The 16308-nt window shown below is 41.8% G+C and overlaps 2 protein-coding genes across 3 annotated transcripts; both read right to left on the minus strand.

Moving 5' to 3' along the window:
• Positions 1-704: 704 nt before the first annotated feature.
• LOC142390345 (protein-serine O-palmitoleoyltransferase porcupine-like) lies at positions 705-7785 on the minus strand. 2 transcript variants are annotated; one of them, XM_075475754.1, is made up of 15 exons: positions 7628-7785; positions 6740-6882; positions 6448-6640; positions 6253-6296; positions 5961-6142; positions 5695-5825; positions 5571-5591; positions 5284-5298; positions 5049-5174; positions 4824-4924; positions 4648-4724; positions 4483-4546; positions 4189-4274; positions 2489-2596; positions 705-2224 (listed from the first exon to the last, which is right to left on the minus strand). In XM_075475754.1, exons 2-15 carry the CDS (start codon positions 6873-6875, stop codon positions 2123-2125), a joined length of 1386 nt encoding a protein of 461 aa, XP_075331869.1. In that variant the 5' UTR covers positions 6876-6882; positions 7628-7785; the 3' UTR covers positions 705-2122. The 2 variants fall into 2 exon arrangements, with proteins under 2 accessions (XP_075331869.1, XP_075331868.1); XM_075475753.1 differs by having other exon boundaries at positions 2489-2599.
• Positions 7786-11432: 3647 nt separating this feature from the next.
• Positions 11433-15650, minus strand: LOC142390346 (uncharacterized). The gene is made up of 4 exons (XM_075475756.1): positions 15387-15650; positions 15185-15278; positions 13551-13716; positions 11433-13346 (listed from the first exon to the last, which is right to left on the minus strand). The coding sequence occupies exons 1-4, from the start codon at positions 15616-15618 to the stop codon at positions 12282-12284; spliced, it is 1557 nt and encodes a 518-aa protein (XP_075331871.1). The 5' UTR covers positions 15619-15650; the 3' UTR covers positions 11433-12281.
• Between the last annotated feature and the right edge of the window lie 658 nt (positions 15651-16308).

Consider the following 16308-nt stretch of genomic DNA (forward strand, 5'->3'; position numbering starts at 1 on the left):
AACAAAAACATCCTCAAACAGTCTCCTGTGTCTGGCACACAGCTTGGAAATGAAGTCCTGTGATCGATGCGTCCCCAGTGAAGGTATCTGCCTGTGCTTTATCCCCTAGCAGGACAGCCGAAGGGAGAGAAGCAGTAACTTCCAGGCGTTCGTGAAGATGGCTTTGGAGACACTGCTGGGGTCTTGCCGTCGTAAACATGGGGGTCCTCGGGGAAGACAGGGCTGAGAGTCCCTCCCCTTCCCGCCGCACTTTCCCCCGGAACCTGAAGACTGTGCTGCTGCTGCTGTGTGGCCCTGCGATACAACATCTGCTCACCTCTCACTGTGACAGAGAGCAAACCTGATCTCCATCCATAACCATCTGTTGTCACCCGCTGTATTTCTCTACCCTTTTCTGTCAGCCCACAATGTCCACTGTGGCGTACTGGATGCTCAGAAAAAGGATCCAAGCGAGATCACTGCTGCTTTGAGCAACAGTCAGCCTCTTCGAATCCCTCTCAAACCAACCAACCCCCCCCATACCATCACATACCATCACTGACTGTCTGACAATGCATATATTCTTTTTGTAAATAATCATTCAAATAAACAACTATTTCTTACAGCAGTCTGGGTGTATCCGACCTTGGTGTTTACTACTCTCTCTCAGAATTATGCGCGGTGAATTGAACAAAGACAGGATTCAGGGTTTCATGTAAAATTTTATAAAAATATCACAGGTGTATCAGTGCCTTCACATTTACAGGGACAAACGCCAGAGCAGGTATCTGAAAAGTATTTACAAGAATTGGATTAGGCGGCATCACTGCATGTATGCAGAGACTGAGCACATAAACCAACATATTCCGTCATCAGATGATCACATGTTGGAATCATTAAAAGCAGCTGTGTAGTAAAAATCTATACTTAGGTGAATTAGTTCATGTAGCATAGGGTATAATTTCACTTTAAAGCCGTTTACAAAAATGAAAGAGGAGTTTTAGCATTTTTTGCTAAAGAATAGGCGTCAAATGCCCCGATTCTAAACTTTATTTTTCAGGCCTGGAGGGTTGAATATAAACAAGATCAACTTATTGGCAGGAACATATCACAAAACAAAATTCAAACACCATCAGGACACTTCACTACAAAAAAAAAAAAAAAAGAATTCATAGACCACTGATCAGTTTTCATCATCTAAAACTGACTAAAGGGGAAATAATACCTGGTGACAGCAACACCGCTGCCTCACAACCATAACCGGTGCTCTTTTCATTCAGGAGGAAAATTCTTGGTTGTATCCCACATGCTCAAGAGACAAGCTCTGTAATAGGAGGAGGAAATAAGTCTTGTGATTTACAGCCAGCGAATCCAATGAAAAGTAAAAAAAGACTAAAAATGACGTGGTGCTTCTCAACGATCTCCGTTATGATTAAACTGTAAATGAATTCAAACAAATACTCTCTTTTAGAGAAAGAAGTGACTGCAATCTGCTCAGAATCCCGACTGTTTCGGAAGGTCTTTTATTCTTTTCTAGAAAATCAAAGCATATTGAACGACAGGAGCAAACTCTAGCAAAGCCGACGTAGGGGGTCGTGAAATCGGATTGTAGTTTTGGTGTAAGCTTCCTGTCAGACTGACGAATGATCACAAGAGATGAGTCCCACAGACAGGCTGGGGAAACGGGATGGCAAGAGAGAGACAAACAACTGCGGTACTATCTTTCAAACCTTAAAGTATGGACTGTAAAAACGGTTAAGGTGAGGGGAGAGCACATCTGGAGGACACTTGCCTCTATTATGTGACTGCAGAGGGGAGCAGGCAATCTCCACCGTGCTGACATCTATTGATTGTGACTCACAGTGAGACGACAGGAGGGCTCGACAACTGTGGCTCAGATAAAAAGGATGTGATAAGGAGAAAAGAAGGGCGGCGTGGGCTTTCTTTTCACGGATATCAAAACTAGTCCCCAGCAGGTTAGACTCACGCGGTACCCAGCCGGCACGCAGCACAACCTGAACCCTGCGCGTTGGTTTATTGTTGTATGCAGGCTGATTCTGTTCTCTTCGGTCTAATGCAGGATAAAGTCACAGTGCGTCTCTCATTATTGCTTCCTTCTCTTCTTCTTCTTCGTCTCTTGTTATTAAAGAACGAGGCGGTACAATATCCAGCATCCAAACGTGACCCAGTGGCTTGTCCAGCTCAGCTCTGACCACTTCTGAATGGTATGATGGGTAATATCGTCCTGTAGGAGACAGCATGCAGTACGTAACATCGTTGAGTCCTCCGCTCTGAACAGAGTTATATCTACAACCCTACCATGTTCACGTGTCACATAGAAAGCGGTACATTTTATGCAAGGTTGAGTAAATACAGCTACCGATGATTTTCTACACATGTGAGCTCCAAGATCAGAATGACTCAGCGAGTCAGACTCTTATTCTACGATACTTTCCACTGTTTCCTCACTCTCAGACTTTGCTTAAGGAGCAATATTGTCGGATTTTACCTCATCCTCCTCCATGTAGTCCACACTGGAGTTGAACACAGAGCCCAGGTATGTCAGGTGAAGTACTGCCAAAGCGCTGAATGCTATATTGATCCCATATACCCACAGCTTCTGCAAACAGAGACAGCATTATGTTAGATGGGCCAGTTTCTTGTCCAGTCTTGGTGAAACAGGTTAGCTTAAGGTTATGAAAGGTTATGAAGAATCTGATATGAAACCACAACTTCAGACGCGTCAGTTTATCAATGCCTAAACTTTAAAAAGAACTGTAATGTATCATTTTTCATGCAGGCTGCTCCTTCTTGGGATAAATCCCTATTTCTCCCTCCTGCTGCTCTCATTTGTGATACAGGGAGGTTTTGTCTGGGCATCTCTCCAGTGCACTCCCAAAAATATAACAACTGACAGTTTAAAGGAGACGAATGGAGTGGCTGCAGTTGAACTGCAGCTTGACATTAAAACTTGGTGTCCACGCTTCTTTATTAATATATTAAGTACCAACCCAGTCTCGTGGGCTAATGTGACAGAGTCGCATTAATTTAATGTATCAGTTTGTGTCCACAGACACAATTTGAACAGTTTTTCTGCTGAACATGAAAATAACTCAGTAGAGTGACACGGTGTCACAGCATTTAGATAAATAGTCATGTTTAGACTGCCTTTAGAATCCACTTCCTGGATTAATGGCTTCCAAGTCCTGCACCATCAGCCAAAAACACAACACGTGCTGGATGACATGAAAAAAAAAAACCCCAAACTGATTACATTTTTATCAGCAGGACCACATAGTTTTCTGTTACATATTTCTCTTTTTTTCCATGACACTGGGCTGCATGTACATGGCCTTTAGTTTTCCCGATGCGATAGTCACCATACGCTGTTATTGTTAGTCTCATTAAAAGCTAAAGCAGTATATAACACTACAAAGGATTTAGTTTGCATGTTCTATTTTTTTTTTCTCTTACGTTCCATGTAAGACTAGAGGAGCTATTGTGTATGTGCCATGAGGAACAGATGAAGTGAAAAGTTAACCGAGGGCTTGTGACCTCTCAAGCCTGGTTGAGCGAGCAGCCGCTAGCTGCTAGCCGGCGGGACTTGGCTGCGACTGAGCTTGCAGCTGCTTGCCTCTGATGGTGGACAGAGAGGTGGGGCAGGGCCTCATTAGTCCATCTATACATCTCCATTCCCTGCAAGAGCAAAACGCTGTAGAGTCACACTCAAGTTGTTTTAACCATTTCTTTAGGTTTTTTTCATGGCTAAAGCTTAAAAATGTAAAATTTTTAGGGGATTAATGACTGCTGAGGTGGGACACCAAGAGTACTGAAAATAGATAGAAAACCAAAGATAATAATAATAATAACACGAAAAGTTTTCAATTGAAACTGCCCAACTGTGAAATAAAAATAAATTTAGGTAACATGAGTCCACGTTTGCTTTTTAGCCTCGAGTTCGAAGGAAAAATAGAATGCTTTGGGAAGCTGCTAACCTGACCTGTTCCAACACTCCAGAGAGCTACAACCAACCAGATGAGAAATATTGCCTCCACACTTCGGTTTCTACAAATGTAATTAATGTTTGTTGAGTAAACAGACAAGATACAAAGTGTTAATTGAGAGCGTTCCTTTAACATTCATCGAAATCTGGAGAGCCCAATGCTAATTATGAGTGCAAAAATGAAAGAAGAGAAAGGTGATTGTTACCTTTTTGTTTTGGTGATTGCAGTTTGGCTGGCATTTCTTTGACAGTATACATGCGTTAAAAAGGACCGCAAGCCTCTTCCTCAATACTGAAACACATAACATGACCAGAGCATTGCATGAAACCAGCGGAAGAGTTCCGCTGAAACCATAAAAAGGTAATATTACAAGTGCTGCAGGGAACTGAAACTGTGCGTCACAGAGGGTGCAATTAACCATTTCTGCAGAGCTAAGCGCTTTCTCTAAATGAAAGGGTTCTAATGTGGAAACAAAGAAAATCATTAGGAGGTATCTTACCGTGCTCAATGTATGTAATGAAGCCCAGAGATATCAGGACAGCACCCAGATGAAAACTCAAGCCCTGTAATTGACGGGAATTAGCACCAGAACAGAGCACTCGTTGATGTGAGGAGATTCAAAGCAAGACAAAGTTGTATGAGATGTATCAGCACGTGCACTCACATGCAGGAGGGCACTGGCTGTGTATGTCACCATGACGGCAGAGAACGTCCCGAATTTGAGAGCGCTCTTAAACACATCTGTGAGATGAGACCATCAGCTTGCATGAGAATAACTGTCTGCTTAAAGGAGCCTTCATAAATCGGCTACTGCCATCACTGCTTAACATCAGAACTCACAGGTGTGCAAAAAGCGAGACATGGGCTGATTCCATGACGTCACCACCTCCACCATTGAGCGGGGAAACTCTATATCGAGCGGCTTGGACACGCTCATGTCCCTACAAAACAAAAAGCAATAAAAACGGAAAAAAAAAAGCAAAACAAAGCGGGGGAAGGGTTACTGTTAGAAATGTGAGTAGAGAGAAAGAGATCTTATGTTAATGTCCCGCATGCACTTCTGACCATTTCAGGTTTTCTTTCTCCTCCGTGAAGCCTGCCCCAGCAAGAGTAGCAGTGGTCTCGCTCAAGTAGCCGACAAAATAATTGCTGAAGTGGAAAGACATCGTGTTCTCGTATGCCAGCAGCCACCTGATGCAAGAACATCCGAACAGTAAGGGAGACAGATGGTTGTTAAAAGCCAGTTTCGGCAAAAGTGGAACTTTATTAAGAAAGTGTGCCACAAGAATAGAGCACGTACTTTGCTGCTGTACCTCTGAGACGCAACGGGGCAAACAGAGCGACGTTAGTCACACGCTACATTTCCACAAAATGCTTTATTGACTTGCCTTTGTTATGATTTACTTCTCACCAAGGTTTTCAAAGGTGGTGAAATGGGAAATGAGAGGGGAAGAAAAGTGTCCGGGAACACATGTCGCTGCACAGAGAAGGGGAATGATGCGGACACATGCAGGCAGGTAAAGCTTTTGCACACATGGTACACAGACAATAAGCATGCAGCAAAACAATGTTGGACGTGTTACTCACCTGACTTTCCTCCTTTTTTTGCTGCAAACAAAGCAGACAACAGAGGCATGACCTCACCGAGAGGACTTACGAGGCCAAAACAGGGACTACGATTTATTTTGTGGTATTTTTCTGTTCCGCTCACCTCCTTAACAGCTTGTCTCCAAAAACAGGTATGAAATAAGGGAAGAGGTAGGGGGCCACACAGTTGGAAATAACAAGGCAGAACTGGCTCTTCACCCAGCTGACGGAGACTTTTAAAAACCATGCTAGACTCTGAGGAGACAGAGAGAGAGAGTGAGTCAGAAATAAAAGGAGTGCACAGTAAGCAGCTCATCTCAGGGTAAATCTTTCAAATCATCCTCACCTCAACTTTTATCTATACTTACAAGATACAGGCATCGCACCTACCAGCTTACGTCCCTCTAAGGCTTCTTTGTAGCTGTTGAAGCTGATCCAGGGACCAAAGATGACTGTTCCCACAAAGTAAATATAGCCCATGAACTCAATGGGTGAGGGGACACTGGTCACAACCCCTCGGTCCAAATCGAAAGCCAGAGAGATGGCTTTCATGGCGACCACCATCTGCGAACCTTGCAGACAAAAAAATCCCACGTCAAGACTAAAAGAATAACTTCCAATTAAACCATAAATACAGAAGTGTGACTAAAACATATGATAGTTCCACTCATTTCTGGTCTACCTCTCATCTTGTGCCAGTTGGTTGTATCCATCATGTGCAGCTCTCTGATCAAATCAGACAGGAACAGTTACATTTTTACTCTATATGTCTCTGCAAAGGTTAACTTCAGAAAAATGGATTTTTGAAGAACTGACTTAGAGTGCCCACTTGCTGCATGGTGCTGATAAGTGAGGTATTAAAGGGGGGCTCTCTTACCCCAGGAGCAGGTAAATGAGCACAGTGATGGAGAGGAAGGTGCCTCGGATGGTAGAATGGCGGCACAGGAAGAGGAATAGGTAGCAGAGAAGGCTGAGAAGAACCACCCAGATCATATGAAGCTCAAAGAACAGGTAGAGGGTGTAGAAGCCTCCGGCCACCGTGCCCAGGTGTTTCACAAAAGAAGGGAGACCTGACAGACAAAGATTTTAAAAAAATGTATGGAGTTGGTCAATTATAACAGTGCAGGCAACGTGAAGGGTGAAGAGCAAAAAAGTAACTGTACCCTCACCCAACATCCAGAGCAGCCGACACAGCAGGCAGATAACCAGCAGCTGCCATACTTGCTCCAGGCCCTGCTGAGCTGTAGGCAGCAGGCAGCCATGAGCGAGCTCCTGGAAGAACTTCTGTCGGCTGAACCCTCCCATCGCTAAGCTTGGAAAGCAGAGAGAAGCCAGACACTGTTTTTACAGCAGCAAAAATGGCATACGAGTTCCCAATGTTTGCATGCACGATAAAGCCTAAGTACCACCCACCTTGTGCTCTGCATTTACACACACGCGTGCAGGTAAACATGCATTCTTAAAACTCCAAGTGTCAGCATGCAAAACAACTCAGTGCAAATTCTGTGTTTCGGCGTTAATGATGGAATCTCTCAAACGTCTATCTTGCTTTTTTCTTTTTTTTGGGAGGCAAATGCATGATAACGGTTGTCTCTGTTCTAATCTCAAACCGGATTAATACAATGATGTATTCATGTGTCAGTATAAAATCTAAGAATGTGAGGAAAACATGAAAGCCACAGCTCAGTAAGACGGGGAATTATTTCATGACACCGCTGGTATTAAGTGTCCTGACAGGAGAGCATCAGATGCTTTTCTTTGAGGCATACTCTCTCCGCAATGCAGTCCACCAAAGGAATGAGTTGACTCACAGCTGCCTTCAACCGCTGCAATAACAGTTGAGTGTATTCATTGTGCTGCTCTATGCGACTCGCCAGAAAGGATATAAGTCTTTAATGTGCGCGTGTGGAAGCCGTCAGGGTTTGCTAACCTTGCTTCATTAAGTCAGCGGGAACCAAAGCCTTACTACAGAGAGAGCTATTCCCCAGCCCCCCACACCAGAAACAGCTAGCTGGACGCCCCGGGCATGCCAGTTTGTTTTCAGGAAGAAGACTTACCCTTTCCGAGCCGCAGCAGGAGGTTTCTCCTTGAGTTTTTAATTCAGCTACTTTTCCGTCGCTTGGCAGTCTCTCACATGTGTGTGTAGCCGTTTAAGCACACTCGGTCCAGATGATTCATATCTGGATGATTCCCATTGTCACAGCATCAGCACCACTAGCTTATCATCCCTGAGAGCACGCGAGGACATATCGACCAATCTGACGTTTAGGGCCGGGACAGTCAGCCAATCATAGCTTTCGTTGCCTTGACGTGACGGACGAAGTGTCCAATAGGAGTCGTCGCCCACCAATGCCGCTGCATCCGAACCAATGAGACGTGTACAGCGTGAAGATGGACTCAGAGATGCTCTTCAAAAGGTTACAGGGAAAGTCCTTTGGATACAAGTAACAAAATGACTATATCCTATCATTTTTTCTTTAGCACAAGTTTCTTGTGTTTACCTTAAATCTTAGTTATACATGAAATGTATAACTTTTAATATAAATCAAAGGTTTACTGGAGGTGAATGGAGTTGGTGACATTTTTTATCTGATAGTAAGATATAAAAATATAGGTTTGTTTTGTGGTTGAAAGGCTTACTTACAAGATTTATGGAATCGAATTAGACTGTTGTACTAGTGTTGTCTGGAGGTGTCAAACGGCACAATGCGGTTATCTTGGCTTCTTTTTTAAGTGTGTGAGAGATTTAAAGATTTAAAAAAAAAAATTGATGGTAAAAGGACTGCAGTTATCTACAATGCTCAATTTTAACAGAACACTGTCCTGATAAGAACAAATTTTATTCACCAGCTAGTTACAGAGTTCAGAGTCTGGCACTAAGACGCTGCGGGATGTGGACCGGAAAAGCAAGTTAAAGCACCAAACTAGTCCTCCACAGATGACCTTCTCTCCTCTTGAGCCACAACAATCTATCGAGTCTCCAGCTGCAAAGAGTAATTCATTATTAATAAACTCACTATGGCCCAGACGCTAATGGGGGAAAATTAGCAGATTAATGTCATTCTGCCAATCAAATGCTTGTTTATGTAAAAGTGTAACTGTAATTTTTTTTTTCTGAAATACACCACAGATGATAGGAGAGCAGTCCGTATCACAGCGACACTGCAGGAGACAGTGTGTAGTCCACACTACAGTGTGGACACACGACCAGCCAACACTCACAAATCTTTTTAAACAAAAGGCCACAAAAAAATTACGATGTTGTCGGGGGAATTTAGGTTTAGCTCCGAGATCAATCCGGGGATATTACAGGTAAATGGAAGATTGTTAAAGTCAATTTCAAAATGTTGGATGGACATTACTAAACAAATATTCATATCATGATTAATAAAAATGTCAACAATTCTCGAACTCTGTTTGCTATGGTTGAAAAACTCACAAATCCTCCTAAACAGTCAAACCCAGACCTCCTCTCCACTGAGAAATGCAACAAATTTGCCAACTTTTTTAGCCAAAAAATCAAAACAATTAGACAAAACATTCACGCAACACAGACAAACAAGAAAACTAATCTGTGTCTAAAACCTAGAAATAACTCTGACGTTATGTCACAATTTAATATTGTTAATTTAAAAATCCTAGAGGAGACAGTTCGGCAGCTGAAATCAACAACTTCTTCTCTGGACATAATACCATCTGACTTTTTAAAAACTGTTTTTACCTCAGTAGAAAGTGATCTCCTACGAATAGTTAACAGCTCACTGGCATCAGGCATTTTTCCCAAGTCACTAAAGACAGCTGCCACTAAGCCACTCCTAAAGAAGAGAACTCTAGACGCCTCTATGATGAACAACTACAGACCTGTCTCTAATCTCTCTTTTATATCCAAGATTATTGAGAAAGTTGTATTTAACCAGCTCAACGACTTTCTGAATGAAAGTGGAAGTCTTGATAACTTTCAATCAGGCTTCAGACGTCATCACAGCACTGAAACAGCTCTGGTAAAAGTGTTAAACGACATTAGGTTGAATACTGATTCTGGTAATGTTTCAGTCCTGGTTCTGTTGGACCTCAGCGTTGCGTTTGATACTGTAGATCACAGAATCCTGTTGCACAGGCTGGAAAACTGGGTTGGACTTTCTGGAGCGGTCCTTAACTGGTTCAGGTCCTACTTAGAATGCCGGAATTATTTTGTTACAATTGGCAGCTATGAATCTGAGCAAGTGGCCATGACTTGTGGAGTCCCCCAGGGGTCAATTCTTGGACCTCTTCTGTTTAACTTGTATATGCTCCCTTTGGGTCAGATATTGCAGAATTTTAACATCAATTATCACAGTTATGCAGACGATACACAACTTTATGTGTCTCTGTCACCGGACGACTGCAGCCCAGCAGACGTACTGTGTCAGTGTCTGGAGGAAATAAACACCTGGATGAGAGAGAATTTTCTACAATTAAATGAAGACAAAACTGAGATCATTCTGTTTGGTAGCAAAGAGAAGAGGGTCAGCGTTGGTAAATATCTTGAGACTCGGGACCTTACAATCACTGACGAAGTTCGTAACCTTGGAGTGTTGATAGACTCAGATCTGACTTTCAGCAGCCACATCAAAGCTGTCACCAAGGCAGCTTTGTACCACCTCAGAAACATCAACAGAATTAAAGGTTTCCTCTCCCAAAAATACCAGGAGAAACTCATCCATGCATTCATCTCCAGTAGACTCGATTACTGTAGCGCTCTTTTAACTGGACTTCCCAAAAAGAGCATTAAACATCTGCAGCTCATCCAGAACGCTGCTGCTAGAGTTTTAACCCGGACTAAGAGATCTGAACACATCAAACCAGTTTTAAAATCTTTACACTGGCTTCCAGTCAGTCACAGAATAAATTTTAAAAGCCTGCTGATGGTTTACAAATCCCAGAACGGTTTAGGCCCAAATTACATGTGTGATATGTTCAGAGAATATAAACCCAGCCGAGCTCTTAGATCCAAGGACTCAGGTCAGCTGGTCCAGTCCAGAGTCCAGACTAAACATGGGGAAGCAGCATTTAGCTGTTATGCTGCAAACAAGTGGAACAAACTGCCAGTGGAGATTAAACTTTCACCAAATGTAGACATTTTTAAATCCAGGTTAAAGACATTTCTTTTCTCATGTGTCTATGCATGAAATCTGCACGCTATCTTTTAACTTATCTAGACTGTTGCCTGTTTTTAAATTAATTTAAATTATTTTATTTGTTTCTCTTTATATTCTTTTATGTATTTTTAATGCTTCTTGCACTCCCTGCTTTTATTTTATGTAAAGCACTTGTACTGTTTGTACATGAAATGTGCTATATAAATAAATTTGATTTGATTAGAAAGGGCAGCTTTCTGAGATATAGTGGAGCAATCTATCCAGAATCTGGAACATTCCTCACAGCCACCAGCTTCCTGTTACTTATACTGGACAATAAATTTCCATCATTAGTTTATGCTAGCACGCCTCTCACTTTGATATCATTTTCTAAATCAAGTATATGTAAAGTTAGAAAAAAAACAGGGCCACTCAGTGAGTAAAAAGGCACGAGAGATCAAAGCATAAAGGCATAAAGCATTGTTAATCTTTTTTTTTGTGCCATCTCAAAGAACAAGCCAAGTTCAATGCTATAGGACTGATGAGAGAGGTGGAAGAAAAGCAGGCAGACGTTTTGGGGTCAATGTGATAATCCACGCAACTCCAGGCTTGAAAATCATCAACAGATAGAAAAAAAATTATAAAAATAAATCAACATTCACGAGCTCCACAAATCAAGAGTTATTAGCGAAGTGATTTGACGCTCATAAGACACTAAAAAACAAATCCACTCCGAGCAAACATATCATTGAAAAACTCTTTTATTATCAAACGAGCAGCTTTAGTCTGGTAAAGGCTTGGACGTGAAGAACGTCTTGCAACCCGTTTAGCAGGTGAGGTTGTGATGAAATGAAGTCTTAAAAGTAAAAACAAAAAAACAACACATATACTAACAAGACCTAACAACTGGAGTAACTGCATCGTGTGACTATGTGTGTACATGATTTCCAAATGCAGTATACTTCTGTAAAAAAATCAAACAGACAAAATGATCGGTTTCCTGTTTGCTGAGGTAGACGGATACGTTAAATCAGTGTCAACTCACCGAAAACGTTGATAGCTAATACTCCAGTTTGTTCTACAAGGCATTTGGGTCCCTGCTTACAGAGATATCTGATGGCTCATGCTCAAAGTTTTCAGTTCAGAATAAAACCTAGAGTCCAAATGTACAGTGGTACAGTTTTACCATCCCAGTCTGTTACATTTAACACACATTACAGCATTAGTAACCAAACAGTAGTGATTTAAAACAACAACAACAACAAAAAACTCTCATCACTGATGTACAGGTGAAACATCTTCACTTCAAAACTGAGGAGTGAAAGGCACAAAAATGAGAATATGTCAGTTTTTTGCAACAGCTTACTGCCTGAAAGCAGCTTTTTGTGAAGAAATGTGCATAATCAGTTCGCAGCGCACACACGTGTGCATTAGAGGGAGACTAATTGACACATAAACATTCCACGCGGGGGACATGAAGACAGCTTAACAGCTCGATAAATCCAAACAAGCTCAAGAATGATCAAGCACACCAAAGTGTTTGACTGAGGGACTTGTTTACTCCATGTTTAAAAAAAAAGCACTGTCGCTTAAATCAGAGCACAATCTCCAGGTCATAAGCTATTTTCTCTTTTTTGACTTGCTTAACAGTTTGCACTTCTGGACAAATCATGACGGGTTCATCTGGTTCCTCCTTCACAATTTTCTCAATCTTAACTTTTCTTGACTTGCTTAAAATATATTCATAATTTCTTTGAACTTCAAGGAATGCTGAGGTGAGGCACTGGGGTGAAAAGATCTTCAGTGAGGATGGGAGCTCTGGATGTTGGGGGAGATGTGGCTGTACAAAAGTGGGAGGATAGTCGGGCATGGGTGAATTAAGCTTCAATGACTTTCTCCGGTGAGAGGAGAATTGGAATATCGGGGAGGGCGGACGGGGCAGAGGAGAGGCTTTCACTGACTCCAGGGCAGGGATTATGTGGTGTGAGCATGGAGGGGGTTGCTTAGGTAAAAATATTAGGGTGAAAGGAACAAGTTCGATGGCATGTGAGCTCTGAGCATTGTCAGCCATTTCTGGCACATGGCATTCTGGAAGACTCTTTTCTGGGCTCAAGCTGTTTAAATTTTGCCCTTCATCTGTGGGCAGATCTTCAGCTTCATCTTCGTCAGACTCAGGTTTAGACCTAATCTTTGTCTGGAATGAAATGTGGTTGTGGCGTCGACAGAACAGCACGCCACACTTGAAACACTTCCTTCCATCTCTAACGTGGAGCAGTTTGTGACGCTTGAGGTTCTGGCTTGTAACGAAAGAGCGATCGCACATGTTACACGGAAACGAAGGCTCATCGCTGGGGACGAGATGGGGCTCGGCCAAGTCGGTCTCACCTGAGACACAGCTCTTTTGTTCATCATGCAGCTGTTTGTGTTTCACCAGCTGTGACGCATGGGTGAAGGTCTGATTGCACAGTTCACACATATAGCCACCTGCTGGTACAATTACAGGCTTCAGGAGCACCACAGGGTTTATGTTATCTAGTTTTGGGATGCCCGCAGGCACTTTTATTGACGGAAAAGTTGTGTTTGGGATAGATTTTGTTTGCAACTGGATTGTATTGGTTTCAGCTTCAATCCCAACTTCCTCAGTCAACAAAGTTCTTTCCTGAAAGACACAAACACAGAGAGTGGTACCAATGTGGCTTTAACAGCAATTTCAGCTACAGCATAAAATGTAAAATGGAGATTCAGCGTGTTTCCTGGCTGGGAGAAGAGAAAAATATCAAGGTTTCATTCTTTATGAACGCACAAATCACAAAACTTTTTGATGTAGTCTGAAATCTTAAGAAATAACAATTGTGGCTGCTACCTTTGGTAGCGATGTGGTTGAGGGCGAGTGCACTGAAAGTTCACTTTCAGTTTCCATCAAATCCGAGGACTGGAAGTCTGCAGGAGAATCAGGTCCAGGTGACGTTTTTTGTTCCTCCTTTTCAGCGGTGGCTTTACGTCTGCGCCTTTTTCTACGGCCATAAATCCTTTGAAAAAAGATCAATTAAGAAAATGTAGCGAAAACTGATCTGATTAGATGATCAACATCGAATTGGGGAAGGAAACATCCACACCTTTGAAACTGGGCTTATGATGACACATCCGAGTGTAAGCGCCGAACAAAACTGCTTTACATCGATGAAGGAGTACAGGTCTTCCGAAAACAATGCAACGTGTGCACGAGTTTGGTGACCTTCCAAAGAATCTGTGAGTTCTCTGACGTTTACATGCACCTCAGTTCTAGCTGATACTGGTTTGTACTAACACCTTTTATTTTAAGTTTTATTTCAAAGTTCAGCATGGATGAAATTATAGCATGTTTAAGTTCAAATGCTTTATCATACATATAATACTTTTGGGCCATTTGTCAAAATGTCAAGAATAAACCTAATTTGAAAATATTTGGAGCAAACTTTAAATGCCAGGTCAATTTTTCTCTTGCAGAATCCGAGGTCATCAACTAGCTGACATCTAACCCGCATCCAAAAAGCAGACCCAACATTGTGTCATTACACGTGTTTTTTCCCGTCACATGCAAAAACTTTGATGCAGTTTTGTTGAAAAATAATTGGGAGACATTAAACAGCTCGTCACATCTATGGTTTGTCAAAATATACTACGATAAAAACTTCCACTTGAAAAATCCAACATGATTGACAAAAAAAATATTCACTTCATCACGTTTCCCAACCCGGATTACAGTTGTCTCAGGCCGTTGAGTACAGTCACATGTCCGATGACATCACATTCATACCCTTTCTAGCCCCTAATTACCTGCTTATTATAGTTAATGTATAGTTAAAAAAAAAACAACAACAACTAACAAACCACAATGCCACATTTATATGCAGAAGGAAAATGAAGCTTTGGCCTTAACAGTTCGTCTCAGAATATAGTAGCTACTGCTATTGGAGATGACTTGCTCACTTAGTTGGTTTAACATCAGATTCTCTTTCAAACTCTCATTTTAACCAGCCTTCCTGCTTTTATTTGAGCTGCTTTGCTGTATTTGTGGGTTCTGCTTATACTGTGTAAAGGAAATTTTCTTGCAGGATCTTATCACATAGGAGATGGGATATCAAGGGAACATAAGGTCCATAGGCACATTTGTAGAAAAGCCAGGAGGACTGAAAATGTACAGAGTTTATCAGTAAATAGCATTGAAACTAATAGGGTTATTGACCAAATGCATACACCGGACAAGTCTAAAAAGTCAAAACATTGGCAGAGATTGCAAAAAAACACAATTTTCCACGGTGATGCTTGCAGATTTCCTGCTCTCGTTAAACAACACACAGATATTCAGAATATAACTTATGCAATTCGAAAAAAGAGGCAGAAACCAGGGCAGATCTCAAAACACTGATGAACTTTTTTAATACGCTAACTGAGTACAAATATAATTTATTCTAACTACATTTAAACCTAGCAAGAAAATTGGTTTACATTTCTTACCATTTCGTCTTTTTTCTGGGACCCCGGCTTTGTTTAGTGCATGTAAACACAGAGGGCACAAAGTCGGGCCGGTCGTGGTCCATGGACGCTTCTCCTATAAAAACACACACAAAGTTTTTAGGAAAATCCTCAAATATCGTTCCACTATTCAATTTACTTCAACCAGTGCGCCGGCTGGTTGTTCCAGCTCGCTGTAGCGTACCTGAGATAAAATGAGCGCCACAAATGCGAGCATTCCGTCTGAACTCCTCGCTGCTGCAGTTTGCTTGCTGTATTGCTTGAATCCATAAACGTCTCCGGTTGGCTTGAAACGGACTTGACCCAGACGGTATTCTGTAGAATTTCAAGCTGTTGCTTGGGGAATAACGATTTTTACAACCCGATATGTAGCAAGTTGTCATTTTGCTTAAAATACTAGGGTTCCGTGTTAGCATCTCGTATGGAAGTTATTAGCAGACAGAGAAAACTCAACTTCCGTAGCCAAGATGCGCGCGCATACTCATTGTTTACGTCTCATAGGATGGTTCAGAGCTATAGAGTAAATGGAGTAAATATGTATTTACTCTATAGCTCTGGGACGGTTCATATAAATTTCTCTCATACGTTTCCATACTAATTATTTGAAAACCGTTCATTCAGTAGCCTGTCTACAATGTTAATCTTCATATTCCAGTTATGGGACAGTACCTATACAGTACAGTGAGTTGGTTTTATGGGTTTGTTTTAACCGTTCATGTTAAAAAATATTGAAACAACGGCCGCCCACGGCGTTATTCAATGTTAGTTCCGGAGATGACAAGCAACAGACAACTACGCAATTCTTGTAGGCCTCTTGTAAACGCGGAGAGTTTTCTTACCCGTGTGTCTCGTTTTACCCATGGAATGTATTATATTAAGGTTTTACCTGACACTACTACAAGGATCCTGCGGTGCAGTGAGGACCCCTACTGGCCAGTGTCACAGCGAGATTCTTTGGCCTGTCATTTATTTTTGCTCGAACTTTATTAAAGAAAAAATGGAGGCACATCTGTGTTTGCTGGATTAAATGTTTACCCAGCCTGACTTTAATAGGAGCGAAATAACACCTATACTGTATATTGAAATAATTTTGGTCGCTTCTTTTA

The sequence above is a fragment of the Odontesthes bonariensis genome, chromosome 10, assembly GCF_027942865.1.
Source record: "Odontesthes bonariensis isolate fOdoBon6 chromosome 10, fOdoBon6.hap1, whole genome shotgun sequence".
NCBI lineage: Eukaryota > Metazoa > Chordata > Actinopteri > Atheriniformes > Atherinopsidae > Odontesthes > Odontesthes bonariensis.